General features: G+C 39.2%; 1 protein-coding gene across 1 annotated transcript; it reads right to left on the minus strand.

Annotated features, from left to right (window-relative positions):
* Window positions 1-873: 873 nt before the first annotated feature.
* b4galt7 (xylosylprotein beta 1,4-galactosyltransferase, polypeptide 7 (galactosyltransferase I)) lies at window positions 874-14609 on the minus strand. Its single transcript, XM_041798170.1, has 6 exons — window positions 14044-14609; window positions 6014-6361; window positions 5451-5676; window positions 5050-5133; window positions 4518-4622; window positions 874-3175 (listed from the first exon to the last, which is right to left on the minus strand). The coding sequence occupies exons 1-6, from the start codon at window positions 14094-14096 to the stop codon at window positions 3020-3022; spliced, it is 972 nt and encodes a 323-aa protein (XP_041654104.1). The 5' UTR covers window positions 14097-14609; the 3' UTR covers window positions 874-3019.
* Window positions 14610-14905: the final 296 nt, after the last annotated feature.

The following is a 14905-nucleotide window of genomic DNA, read 5'->3' on the forward strand; positions in this document are numbered from 1 at the left end:
TAAAGATGTGACTGACAGAACGTTCATCCAATCACACTCCGAGTATTTTTTTCAAAGGCTCTGCCCTTTCTTAAAATGCCGTCTATGAGGGGTTTAACAGATGAATGTGTGAAACAAATCCATCTGACGTGTCAGGTTATAAAATTAGTTCAATGTAAAATGAAAATATGGTCATTTGATGAGATTTACGCTGACATCAAAGTAATGTTTAAAAAATCCTGAAAATCTCTGAGTTAAGTAGTGGGTTAAAGCTCTAAATGGGCCTGGAAGCTGCAGTTACCATCAGAAAATGTACCTACATTGGCTTTAAACCCTAAGACTTGCACAAAAAGAGTGATTTTTCCCAGAGTCTCTGGTGCCGTTATTTTTGAGGGTCCTGGACTGAAAAGTTGAGAACTCCTGCATTAGAGAGGAGGATTTTCTCATTACTGTAATGGGGCCAAACACTGCCGGCGCTAAACTAAAGGTGATTAACACGGGTCTTTACTATCATAGGCCACATCAGAGAGTACGGTCTAGGCCTGCCCTCTTTGTAAAGCATCTTGTAACTCTGGTTATGACCTGGTGCTACACAAAGACTGACTGATAAAGTAGCTAATCTCCTGCAGCTAAAGCTTCTGTGTAGCCTTAGCGCAGGGGTGTCAAACTCAAGGCCCGGGGGCCAAATCCTGCCCATGGTACAGTTATATCCGGCCTGCAACATTATATCATATTTCTATTGTAACTGGCCCGCATGTTTGAGAAGAGGCCTGCAGATTTCCTCCAGTCTAAAAATGTAAACCTAACCATGATGATTTAAAATATCCTTGTTAAGTCACAAAAATCTGAAACAGAGTAAAAACATTATTATAAAAAGTCAAGAAAATGGGAAAAGTGATTAATTGTGTGTTGCATCTCAAAATTATGACAGAAACTTTGTATTTTTCATTGACTTTTCATTTTATACTTTTACCCTTTCAACTCATAATTTTGATATTTTATATCATATCATGACCTTTTAGATACAACTTTTAAGATTTGGAGTCATATTGTTTTTTTTTGTGGTTGTTTTTAGTTATAAGTCATATTTTGACCTTTCAACTCTTAATTTAAGCCTTTTTAATCCCATATTTTGACCTTAGACTTACAATTTGAAGTTTCAAGTCATATTTGACTTTTTAAATTCCTGATTTTGACTTTCTCATATATTTGCATTTCTTAAAACATTTTTTGCTATTTTAGTTTTGTCTTTTGACCCCTTCAACTAATAAGGTTAACTTTTTACCTCAGATTTTGAGCATTTAAACTTATCATTTTGACTTTTTATTTCAAAGTGATTTATAGGTGATGCGAAGTTTTTTTTTTAATTCTTTCTTAAATTTCTGGCAAAAAAGAGGCTGACAGTTTATGGTCCAATTTTAACCCTCTCAGGCTTTCAGGATAGACTTTAATCCAGAATCTGGCCGCTGCTGTGATTGAGTTTGACACTCCTGACTTAGCGGATTCTCCTCTTAGACGTGGCAAATTATGAAACCATCTATCCCAGAAGGTCTGTATCTGCAGGAAAGCTAAGTCATTTTATTAGACCAGGTTAGACCACTTCCACTGAGCTGTAAATATTCATGATTACTTTTACTTGTGTTCCTGTTCCAAATTTTAAAATCTTAAATACCTTTCTCTAATTATACGCCGAAAAGCTCAGATAAACCGCCCCATGCAGAAAGCAGTTTTGTTTGTTTTGGCACAAGAAAACTTGGTCATTTTTTTTTTTCATGGAAACACAAAATAAACCATGACGCAAAATTAAACAGTTAAAGGAAATAAATCAACAGATGCACACTCTAAAGTCCATTTCAGACCAAAGATTTGTGATGCAACTCCTCTCATCATGAATCTTTGGTTATGAGTCTGGCTTTACAAGCATGCAGGATATTTTGGTTCCTTCTCAGACAGAGAAATTAAAATGACCCAAATCTGTCACATAACATTGCAGAAATTGTTAGACAGCATAACGTCTCTGCTTTAAATACAGGCCAAGTTTCTGCAGCTGACAATCTAAATCTGCAGAGCTTCAGAAGAGTTCATCCTGGTTTGGCTCAGTTTAGGTTCAGAAACAGAAAAACTTTGAATTCACTGCAGAAAATAAATCTAAAGATTTGGTTAAATCATAATTCAGACTTCTAAATGTCTAAACGGTTGGCTTGTTTTTATATAAGACACGATCCCGATCCCTGCTCAGAAATCTTAATTATGAAATTAAACATTTTAAATCTGTTTTCTTTGGTGAATTCAGAGCGTCTGTTAGAGAAGCTTTTATTAGAAACTCCTCTAGTTTGGAGGATTTCCTCTTCATTTCATGAGTATCAGCAGGAAATTAAAAACTTTATGATACTTCTGAAGGTACAAGGCAGACTTTGCTTAAATCTCCATCGACATGAATAAAAAGCTGAAATGAAGCGTGCAGTTTCAGTGTCTGTAGGATGTTTAAGTCTGGTATGATGCTGTTTGCAGCTCCGTCCAGCTGTGTTTGCACGATCCCAGAGTAAAAAAATAAAACGTTTGCATTCACACCATGCCAGCAGGAACTGAGAACTAAAAGTTTAATCTGAATTTTTCCATGCTTGTTGGTTTTAGTTTGGTTTGGTGCTCTCCCCGTCCATCCACTGATCAGGGGTTTAAAACACCAAACAGTCCACTTTTCTATTCTGGAACCTTGTTTTTAAGCATTTTATAGTTCTGGTACCAAGTACAGAGGATCATAGAGAGGTCTGAATCCTCTTTACGATCTTTTCTTTTCATAAACAGCAGGCTTGTAGTTAGAATCCTCAGATCGGAGTCCAAAAGTTTAATAAATCAGTGTAAAACACGTCCATCTGTACCATTCCTCTCTCGTCTCAGTGCAGCCGTGTGAGCTTCCAGCTGCAGGTCAGTCAGCGCTGCAGCGTCTTCCTTAAAATCTACTCATGACGTTGGGTTTTCAGTCGAGTTTCAGACATTAATTCCTGCAGACGGAGCGGTGTAACGACTCGTTTGGTTCCCTCTATGACAGCAGACACCACGGCGTCTGGTTCTGGTCACACTCCAGTTTGGTGTTGATGACAGTGCAGGGAGCGCCGCTGATGGTCAGCTCTTGTCGGGACTCCACAAAGTAATGGAGGTTACTGAGTCCCCCCTCCGGGTCCACCTTGAACTGCTCCTACAGGGAGGATGGAGGAGGAGGAAGGGGGGTGCAGGGCGTGGGAGTAAAGGGGGTGGGGATTGAGACATAAAAACTTTATTCTGTTGAAGATGGAGGGTGGTGAGTCCTCGGTTCCTGAACATTTACTCTCTAAACTTTTCCTAAAGGCATTGTTCAGATCATCTCTGATATCAGAGCACAAACAGTCTGAAGGTTATAATAAATAGATGGTTTTATCATCCAGCTGCACACCAGGAAGCATTTATTAGCAATAGTTCAAGGAATAAACTTAGTGTGAGCATATTTAAAGTTTACATGGATAAACCAGGGTTCAGAGTGGTTTGCTTCAAACTAAACTTATTCAGTCTTCAAAAGAAACCATGTAGAATCCGATTAAGTGTTGAATATCCACGTTATACTGCAGAAAAAGTGAGATATTGTATAAGCTGAGATATATCTCTTTTCCTGTTTAATTAAATCATGGTTGAGCTTTAAAATAAAAGTGGGGGGGATTTTTGAGCTCATGAGAAAGTTTAAAAGCCCAAGAGAAAACAAAGTTGATGGAGATGACAGAGGGTTTCTTTCACTGTGTATTTTAGATGTGGAGATGTCTGCATTGACTTTTTGCCTGCTTCACCTTAATGACTTTTTTTAAAGATTGTTAAAGGATTTTTTCCCTTTCCTGTGATAAGACAACTGAGGAAAACAGAAAATAAGAGGAGAGAAAGGGGGAAGGCATGCACCAATCAGCACGAGAATTGGGAATCGAGACTACGACCATCTGGTCCAGGACTGTAGTACAGGGCTTCATCGGGGATGGGATCCCACAGGACCCAACACATATCCTGTAGGAGCCACATAAAAATTCCTGGAACATCATTTTTTGTAAGTTAAATCAAGCGTTTACTATGATGGAGCAGATCAGCGAACAAAAACACAGCAACGCCAGCCTGTGTTTGACTTTTTCATTTTTCATCAGTGACACACCTGGACTTCTTTGAAACCACGCCCACAGGTAAACATATTTGGTTTGTCTGGATGGGATGATACATCTGCTCCACACTGCCTGGTTACAGTTAGCTCGTTTAAAGAGCTCTGTTTAATATTGTAATTTCTTTATTCAAACACACCGTCTGTTATTATGAATATTTAACATGGATTGTCTGAATCCATGCGGGATGCGGTTGGGATGGGGGGCATGCACTGAGGGAGCAGGATTAAGAAAAGAGTCCTGGACAGGGTTTTAGATAGTAGCCTCTGAATATGGACCCCTGTTCCACAAACAAACTGAACCATCATGACTCTGATTTTATAAACAAATGCTTAAACTAGTGACCTAAACATGGTCTAAATGTTGTACCTGTTTCTGGGCTGCGATTCTCTTCTGGTCTCTCTTCCTCCAGGCCGGGTCGTGGATGTGGAGGAAAGTTTTATATCCTGTCGTGATCCCACTGGGTCTAAACAGCTGCAGGGAAAAACGTCAACACTAGAGCTTTAATAATCTAGTAAAACTCCTGTAAAATCTCAATGATTATTACCTCAGCCAAGAAGGTTATGTGATCGGCAGGGTTTGTTAGTTTGTTTGTTAGTTAGTTTTTTAGCAACATAACTCAATAAGTTATGGACGGATTTTGATGAAATTTTCAGGAAATGTCAGAAATGGCATAAGGAAGAACAGATTAGATTTTAGGAGTGATCCGGACCACCGTCTGGATCCAGGAATTTTTTAAAGGATTCTTTACTATTGGGAGATAGGGCTAATGGCGGAGGTCTGCGCTCTCCGAGTGCTTTTCTAGTTATATTTGATACCCTTTCCAGTAAAGAATCATCCCTTTTTGAATGCCATGTGAGGTAAAAACCCACATTTGTCCCCTTTCTATGGAGGTTTTTACCTGTAACTCTGCTTTCCTCAGCCGTCTGTAGAACTCGTCGTCCTCTCTGCCCCAACCCCAGAACCTGTTGGACATCCCGTTACACTGAAAACACAAAAACACCAAGAGTTGTAGTTCCAGTTTCTGTCAAAGACTGAGCACTGATCCATAAAAACAGTGCTGCTCCTGCAGATTATCACTTCATGGGTTAAACAGCGACATCTGGTGGACACTTTGAGTCATTACGTGACTACAGGGAAGACAAAAGGGAACATTTCTGATCCAAAGAAGCAGATAAGCGATGTTTAAGTCTTCCTCTTTGTGTTTTCAAGCAGTATTACACCAAAAGTTTGTGCCCTAATTTTAACAATCAGAGCATCTCTTTATTAGTTAACAAACATTAAAGGGATGCAGCTCGGTACCATGCTGTAATGCTTCTTGGTCAGCAGCAGGATTCCTCCCACGTAGGTCTTGTAGTGGTACAGCGGGTGCAGCTCAGGTGAGGCCACATGGAACGGTCCGTCCTCGGGGAAACCATAGTCTAAAGCTTCGTTCAGAGGCAGCAGGTCCACATCGTGCATCGCCAGGTAGTCTGTGTCGTTCCCGCTCTCCAGGTAACCCACGTTTATCAGAGACGCTCGATTAAACCTGAAAAAACAAGGAAAAGACAGTGATACTGGTATATTTCTGAAGGCTGGAATCAGAGCAGAGACTGAGGAATCATGATTCTTCTTTAGACGTCTACTAAATAAGAGTCATGATGTCTGGATACGGTACGCCTGGATCAAATGAAACTGGACTTTAGGGTCACGTGTACTCAGATCTGGGCCTGGGTCTCTAATGTAAAATCCACTATCAGTATTTCCAGAAAAACAAAGCATGGCATGGCCTTAAATATGCATCAATGTAGAACAAAGATAAAGTAAAAGGAGAGCTCTGGTGTTTCTCAAAAATGCAGAAACTTGTCATTAAAAATGTTTCTCACCTGTAGTGATCCACCTGGTTGATGATGAAGATCTTGTGTCGGATCTTCTTCTTGTTGAGGAACGTGTGCATGAAGGGAACAAACACCAGCAGCTCCTCGAAGCGCTCCCTAAAGGGGATGATGAGGGCCAGTTTGTGAGGACCCCAGGAGGGGTCGTCTGTGGAGGACCCTTGGGTGTCAGCGGGGCAGGGAGGAGCCTGCAGCTGCTGCTGGGGGGATCGTCTGTCCTCGTGCACGGAGGCGGACATGTCGCCTGAACAGCTGAGCTGCAGCCAGAGCAGAGAGACGAGCAGCAGCACCATGCAGAGGCCGAACAGTTTATAGACGGTACATTTACCGGACAGGAACCTGGAAACAGACCAGAAGAAGGGTTCATGTAGACTTTACGCTAACAGAACTTTCCTGCAAAGACACAAAAATGTTTTTCAACAATATTAAAATCATCACAGCTGATAGTTTAAGATTTTCATTGGTTATAGTGTCACAAACACTCTCCCATGCATTCAGAGAGGGGCTCAAACAAAACACACTTCAGGTCTGGTGAGATATGTGAGATAAAATCAGCATTCATACGCTTCCTGATTATGTTAGTAGTTGATTAATGAAGACCAACATAAAAACTGAGATAATAGGGTTATTAATGTGCATCCATGTTGGTAAAATTTGCCTGGAGGCAAGTCCAAGAGCTGTGGGAATTTTAAAAGCCGTGACATGTTCCACAGAGGATATTCTGCATCATGAAGATGGTGTGGTTTGACAGTTTGTCTCTATCTTAGGTACGTTTTAGAGAAACCAACACAGTCATCAACTGACTGATAGGACTTGAAGGCAAAACCAGGTCAGGAGCTCTGCTTCCACCTTTCCATGCAACAAACAACCAACATCCAAAAAAACCACAATCAAATTAGAAAACAGGCAGTTTGAGAAACAGGGATCCCAAACTGTGGCTCATAACAGAATGACAATTACAGTTTGATTAACAATATCATCATAATTCAGGGATTTAGCTCTAAATGATTTTCATTTTATCATATAAGGGGTTTTGGCCCTGGTCTGAGGACACCTGAACCCAGAGTCCGGCTCATTTGATCAGTGTGAAAACACGCCATACCCTAGCACCGTGTCCGAGTCTACGAAGAGCAGTCGGAGCAAATGTCTGATATCAGTGATAACCATGGTGTAGCTCGACTCAACTTATAGGTACCCGTGGTCGATTTTGGCCTACTAGTGGTATACACATACTAGTATGTGTACTAGTATATTATTATATATACTAGTATACTAGTATGTATGGTAGTACACTAGTATGCATACTACTAGTACACATACTAGTATACTATTACACATAATACTATACATACTACTATGTGTATTAGTTTACTAGTATACTAAACATTGTGAATGTGAGTATTTAACCTCTGCAATTTTGAGTAAGTTTAAAGGGATACTTCAACATTTTGGCAAATTTGCCCATTGCCATAATCCTTACAGTCTTAGTTATAGGTTTATTACCTTTTGTTGTCAGTGCCATCTATTTTTAGATCAGTGGGGCTGAGTTAGGAGCTGCCCTGCCAACACTATGAAGTCTTATGGTGTTCTGGCTTTTCCTCATTAAACTCATCAAAGAAACAATCCAACAACTCTGAAACGCTTTCGTGGACGAGTTGTGACCTGCACATTCACCACGCTATGAAATAACCATGGAACATTACGAGACAGAGATGTTTTAAAGGTAAATGCAAAGCCAGAACTACACTCCAGACATGGCTGCTGCACTGTGTCACTGTGTTTACTCAAGAAATAGTTCTGAGTATTTGCTTCATGTGTCGTAAAAACCTATTACTAAGGGGGTGTACTCACACTAGGCCATCCGTACCGTGCCTGGGCCCGTTTCAGCCTAAAGTCTGGTACGTTTGGCCAGTGTGAGCGAATCATTCTGTGCTTCGGCGTGGCACACTTCGCAGCCCCCGCACGGTTGGACGAGGTGGGCCTAGGCACGGCACGGATGCAAATGAAGGAGCACAAGCGCGGGAATGTGCTGTAGGGTGAAGTAACAACAAGAGGACCCGCCTCAGAGAGCCCACCAGGCAGCAGCTGCATGCTAGAGACAGCAGGATCCCAGTCCAGTCCACATTTCTGACCAGTTTCTAGCAAAGTCAGGCTTTAATGACTGTGAGAGGATTTTTGGTTTGTAAAATAAAGCTTTTTCCCTTGTTTTAGTCACAAACAGCAGCTCACAGGATAACAAACACCTTTCATACTCCGTGTGTAAAGGAGAGTGCCAAATACGCAGACAAGTGTGTGTCGGGGTTAATCAGTCAGCTGATTTAATCTCTGTTATTATAAAATTATAATGCCAAACTATCATCCACTGAATTACCGTACCTCGAATTCTATTTCATGTCTCCAAGAAGTGAAACTGTGGTCTTGATCGCTGACTTTTGGACGGAACATCGTTTATTAATCCTGAGGCGCATTCACCTCCAGCTCTCATCAGATGGTTAACATTGCTCTCGTCATCGTTAAAAATATCTTTTATCTGATCATTTAATCCTGCTCTGGACACAGGCTGTCCTGGGACATGGGAGCTTGTTTGGTGCAGCGCTGAAAGGCATCCAAACGCAGAGAAAAGGCTCAGTTCATGGTGCGTAAATGAATTCCACAGGGATTCAGATAGTATATTGACACATAGAAGAGCAGCTGTAGGGGCTTATACGAGTTAAAAAGTCCGCGTTTCATTCATCAGAAGTGCTTGGAACTCTGATCAGGCTCCAGATTATATGCTGTGAGCGATAATTCTCCACTATGAACCGCTTTCTCTCTCTCTCTCCTCACCGTGCTCTTTATAGTTAACGTAGCTACTGATCCCAGGTCAGCTGAAATAACTCCGGTGTCAGATCAGATATCGTATAAATCTGTTGCTATTTCAAAGCTTAAAAAAAAACAACACTTAGGCTATATATACTGAGTCATCAACACGTACAAATTCATCAATGGTGGACGCTTTGTGTGATGACGTCAGCGCGTGACGTATCCGTGCCCAGGCCTGGATGCGTTGAGCAGTGTGAGTGCTGGCCAAAGGGGGGACAGGGAAGGGGGTCGAATGGGCTTCAGCACGGTTAGAATATGGCACGGTACGGATGGTCTAGTCTGAGTACACCCTTAGACTATAGGAATTATGGCAATGGGCGAATTTGCCAAAATGTTGAAGTATTCCTTAACCTTTAATAACCCTTAATCTCTTCACTTCTCTAATTTCTGACGATAAATCTCTGTAGATGTCTTCCATCCTGCTCTCTTCTTCTTCTTTTGACTCACTCTACTTTGAGTTCCTTTTAAATCCCACTGTCAACTTCCTTATTTCAAAATGTCCAATGAAAGGAGTCAGCAGTGAGTCAACTGACAGGGAAATTGGCGCTGTAATCATTTTATAAATGTAAATATAAACTACTCAATAATCACAGGACTGGTCATCATAATAAAAAAAAACATTTAAGTATTTCATATCACATTTTTACATTTTTCAATCCTTGAGCTCCTGGTTTCTAAAAACAGTCTTTTACACTTTAGACCACAACACCAACCTACAACAACTATTCGTCCTCATTTTCTACAGATATTGGAATCTTAAAATAAATGAATTTAGTCACATGAGTGACCATTTAAATGCCCCTGAACCACAGTTTGGGAACCACTGGCTGAGGCATTAGTAATCAGCTTTTACTCACTTCTCTTCTCGATGAGGAACTTTAAAGATTTCATGTCTTTAAAGGCCAAAAAAGACGTTTTCAGTTTAAAACGACACTTTGATTTCTTAGTTTTTGAACCTGATTTAATGGCAGTTAACGTCTGTTTGGTTCAGCAGATAAATTTCCATAAAAGTAGACCATTTAAACCAATTTGCTAAATACAAATTCAGCAGTTTTAAAAAGGGCTCTTCTTGTGTATTATTGACAGAAACACAGGCTATATTGCTGTTTATTGTTCTAAATCACTGATTACATCATCCAGTAGACCTCCAACTACACGGCTAGCCCAATAGAGACATACAAAGTCAAACAGGTATTTTTTTTCCCTTTTTATTTGGATCACACAAAGTCAAACATTCTGGCATACTGACGAACTGACCTTCTAGTGAGAGCAGAAAACTTTTTCATGCTGACATGACAGTTTCTGGTTCAGACAAGGTAGGTTTTAGTACTTCCTAACTTCTGGGGCCTTCATATACTGACTTTAGCCTTTTATCTCATAATGTTGCCTGTTTTTAATGCAGATAAACCAAATTACAACAGTGTTCTTATGCTTCGTTTTATTATACCTTTGCTTGTAAACGCCTGTTTTTAAAATGATATAGGATAAAAGTCATTATAATTATTTTATTATTATCATCATCATCATTACTGTTATTATTGGGACTCATTCACCAACATCTTCTTTGAATTTATATCAAATTTGTTCTCAAAGTTTCAAAGAGAAATCTGTGTGGGATTCATGAGACATTCAAATTAGCATAGAGAAACACCCCTTTCATGCCCATAAAAGGGCATGAGACAGCAGGGCTGTGTTTGCACACAGCCCTGCTGGGATATCAGAAATGTCTAAATTTAATGAACCATAAAAACAGTCTGTAATCTGAAATACTGTGATAGTTCTAATGTCATAATGCTACTGAGCATGACAGCTACAGAGGAAGATTTAATTCTATTTAAGCACCAGCAGCGGTCATTTCATTTATGCGACAAACACATCAGTTGGATTAAATCCCTGTTTCAGATGATGCTTCCATCAAAATGACCGGCATCAGGCTGTAGACAAGACAGGACACATTAAGATGAGTTAAAACAGCTGATATATTCATAATGTTAGATTCTGCAATTCAGTGTTAATTTAGACAGCACTTTTTAATTTAGTTTTATAGTCTTTTGCCAAAAATATCTTTTAGTTTAGTTATAATTTAGTCATCTAAACGGTTTTAGTTTTAGTTGACAAAATTTGCCAACATTTTAGTCGACAAAATTTTCAGTAAATTTAGTCGACTGATCGGATCTCTCCCCAACTTACCCGCCACCACGCAGCCAAAGCAGTTGTGATTGGATATAAGCCTAACTTGCCCCTAATTTCTACATGATGAAATTAGGTCTGATTGGATAAAGTCTCTGTCAGACATTTTCGTCTGTCAATTAATTATTGTACTGTTTTGTCAATTAATTTTGTTTTAGTTTTTGTCCATGTGCTATTGGTTTTATTAGTTACTGTCTCGTTTTCATCAGGGGAAAAAAGGCTATTAACAAAATCCATAACAAAATACTTAGTCAACAAAATTAACACTGCTGTAATTAAGATAAAAGACTGTATGTTGATAGAAACACATGATCACGTTTAAGGCATGTATTTTTGTACACATCGTTTAATCATATAAAAGTGTTAAAAGTGATTAAACAACAGTGAAATATCATGTAAAATCATATTTAATCATGCTGTTCTTAATCTAGCACATTAGTGTACTGCTGAGTGTTCAATTTAACTCTTTGTCCTGTCATATCAGCATCAGATGTTGGTCAGAGTGTTCTGGAGTGTTTTTAGATTTATTCTATCATTTTTTAGAAAATCCCTGAGATTTTGGTAGCTTAATGAGGGACAGTCTTCTGGTATTGCCTTTGGAGAGTTGCCATAGTGGCAGAATTTATCATTTCTTTGTATTACTAGTTAGGAAAGAAATTAAAGAATATAAAAAATATCTTTGATAGCATTGAAACTGAGTCCTAGACTCCCAGCTCTGATGTTATTCCTCTTTTATAGATCTGCATCATGAAAAAAGGTTTTTTCCTCAGCTAGTATTTCTCTCTCCCAGTGTCAGTACTCTAGTCTCAGTCACTAACCAGGAATTATACCGCTCTGAACATGATATCTAGAAGAATCACAGAACTGAGCTTTAGCCCCTGTTTCAGTTAATAAAAGAATTACAAAACCATGATAAAGTTAAACTGTGAACCAGTCCATCCCATTATAAAACCATGATAAAGTTAAACTGTGAACCAGTCCATCCCATTATAAAACCATGATAAAGTTAAACTGTGAACCAGTCCATCCCATTATAAAACCATGATAAAGTTAAACTGTGAACCAGTCCATCCCATTATAAAACCATGATAAACTTATACTGGGAACCAGTCCATCCCATTATAAAACCATGGTAAAGTTATACTGTGAACCAGTCCATCCCATTATAAAACCATGATAAACTTATACTGGGAACCAGTCCATCCCATTATAAAACCATGATAAAGTTATACTGTGAACCAGTCCATCCCATTATAAAACCATGATAAACTTATACTGGGAACCAGTCCATCCCATTATAAAACCATGGTAAACTTATACTGGGAACCAGTCCATCCCATTATAAAACCATGATAAACTTATACTGTGAACCAGTCCATCCCATTATAAAACCATGGTAAAGTTATACTGTGAACCAGTCCATCCCATTATAAAACCATGATAAAGTTATACTGTGAACCAGTCCATCCCATTATAAAACCATGGTAAAGTTATACTGTGAACCAGTCCATCCCATTATAAAACCATGGTAAAGTTAAACTGTGAACCAGTCCATCCCATTATAAAACCATGATAAAGTTAAACTGTGAACCAGTCCATCCCATTATAAAACCATGGTAAAGTTATACTGTGAACCAGTCCATCCCATTATAAAACCATGGTAAAGTTAAACTGTGAACCAGTCCATCCCATTATAAAACCATGATAAAGTTAAACTGTGAACCAGTCCATCCCATTATAAAACCATGATAAAGTTAAACTGTGAACCAGTCCATCCCATTATAAAACCATGGTAAAGTTAAACTGTGAACCAGTCCATCCCATTATAAAACCATGATAAAGTTAAACTGTGAACCAGTCCATCCCATTATAAAACCATGATAAAGTTAAACTGTGAACCAGTCCATCCCATTATAAAACCATGATAAAGTTAAACTGTGAACCAGTCCATCCCATTATAAAACCATGATAAAGTTAAACTGTGAACCAGTCCATCCCATTATAAAACCATGATAAAGTTAAACTGTGAACCAGTCCATCCCATTATAAAACCATGATAAACTTATACTGGGAACCAGTCCATCCCATTATAAAACCATGGTAAAGTTATACTGTGAACCAGTCCATCCCATTATAAAACCATGATAAACTTATACTGGGAACCAGTCCATCCCATTATAAAACCATGATAAAGTTAAACTGTGAACCAGTCCATCCCATTATAAAACCATGATAAAGTTAAACTGTGAACCAGTCCATCCCATTATAAAACCATGATAAAGTTAAACTGTGAACCAGTCCATCCCATTATAAAACCATGATAAAGTTAAACTGTGAACCAGTCCATCCCATTATAAAACCATGGTAAAGTTATACTGTGAACCAGTCCATCCCATTATAAAACCATGATAAACTTATACTGGGAACCAGTCCATCCCATTATAAAACCATGATAAAGTTATACTGTGAACCAGTCCATCCCATTATAAAACCATGATAAACTTATACTGGGAACCAGTCCATCCCATTATAAAACCATGGTAAACTTATACTGGGAACCAGTCATCCCATTATAAAACCATGGTAAAGTTATACTGTGAACCAGTCCATCCCATTATAAAACCATGATAAAGTTATACTGTGAACCAGTCCATCCCATTATAAAACCATGGTAAACTTATACTGGGAACCAGTCCATCCCATTATAAAACCATGGTAAAGTTATACTGGGAACCAGTCCATCCCATTATAAAACCATGGTAAAGTTATACTGGGAACCAGTCCATCCCATTATAAAACCATGGTAAAGTTATACTGGGAACCAGTCCATCCCATTATAAAACCATGGTAAAGTTATACTGGGAACCAGTCCATCCCATTATAAAACCATGGTAAACTTATACTGTGAACCAGTCCATCCCATTATAAAACCATGGTAAACTTATACTGGGAACCAGTCCATCTCTTACCTCCTCTCCTCTTTGAAGTAAAGGACAGGCTTTCTCCTCGATGAGTACATCATCTTTAAACCGGGTTTCAGTCCAGTTTAATCAGAACCTCAGACTAACAGACAGGAACCAGAGAAGAAGCGGCTCCGTTGGTTAGAATCCCGTAAATTTCCGCTCCATCGTCTCTCATTTGTAAGTGTTAACGGAGACCAAAGAGTCCTCCATGCTAACTCTTCCTCCACATGACAGCTTCGACACGGAGACCCTACATCTCTGTGACATTAGAACCGTGAAAACTGACGTTAAAACCACATTAGTGACCGGTTATTTCTGGATTTATGTCTGTTAGCTAGCTGCTCTCTCCCCTTCACTGGTACTGTACACGTAGCATGTAGCGGTTCTCTCTCTCTCTGCTCCGGGTTTCAATCCTTCACCGTTAACATCGCGTTAATCTACGTCACCGTCCGGTACAGAGGACCCGTTAACGGCAGAAATCAGCTAGATCTAAGTAATAACCCCAACGAACCGCCCTGTGACTTCACTGACGACAATTCACGCTGGAAAATATCAAACAGAAGCCGATTGTAATAACGTCCGACCAGTAAGGAAGTCCGACCGGAAACGGAAACTGGTACAAAAGGTTCCTACCTTCATTATTTGAGTAAAAAGAAAAAGGGACGCTGCTGAAGTACGGAAGAGGATAAGGGTTATTGAAAAAAAGAACCAATATTATTTCTGAGAAATAACTCAGAAGGTCAGAATTCTGATTTGAAATAAGAATTCTGATTTAAATCTCTGATGTTTTTCTCTGATCTTATAAGTTTTTTACTTTTTAAAATTTTTTATGCCAATTTCTTGTACATGAATGGCAGAAATTTTTACT

This window comes from Cheilinus undulatus, linkage group 10 (genome assembly GCF_018320785.1).
Source record: "Cheilinus undulatus linkage group 10, ASM1832078v1, whole genome shotgun sequence".
In the NCBI taxonomy this organism is placed as follows: domain Eukaryota; kingdom Metazoa; phylum Chordata; class Actinopteri; order Labriformes; family Labridae; genus Cheilinus; species Cheilinus undulatus.

Bases quoted from the DNA above. Each gene is read 5' to 3' on its own strand.
- b4galt7 (XM_041798170.1), bottom strand. From the start codon at position 14,096: ATGATGTACTCATCGAGGAGAAAGCCTGTCCTTTACTTCAAAGAGGAG. The intron at 6,362-14,043 runs GTAAGAGATGGA...GTCTGTTTCCAG, and splicing joins TACTTCAAAGAGGAGAGGAG to GTTCCTGTCCGGTAAATGTA. The intron at 5,677-6,013 runs GTGAGAAACATT...TTGTTTTTTCAG, and splicing joins AACCAGGTGGATCACTACAG to GTTTAATCGAGCGTCTCTGA.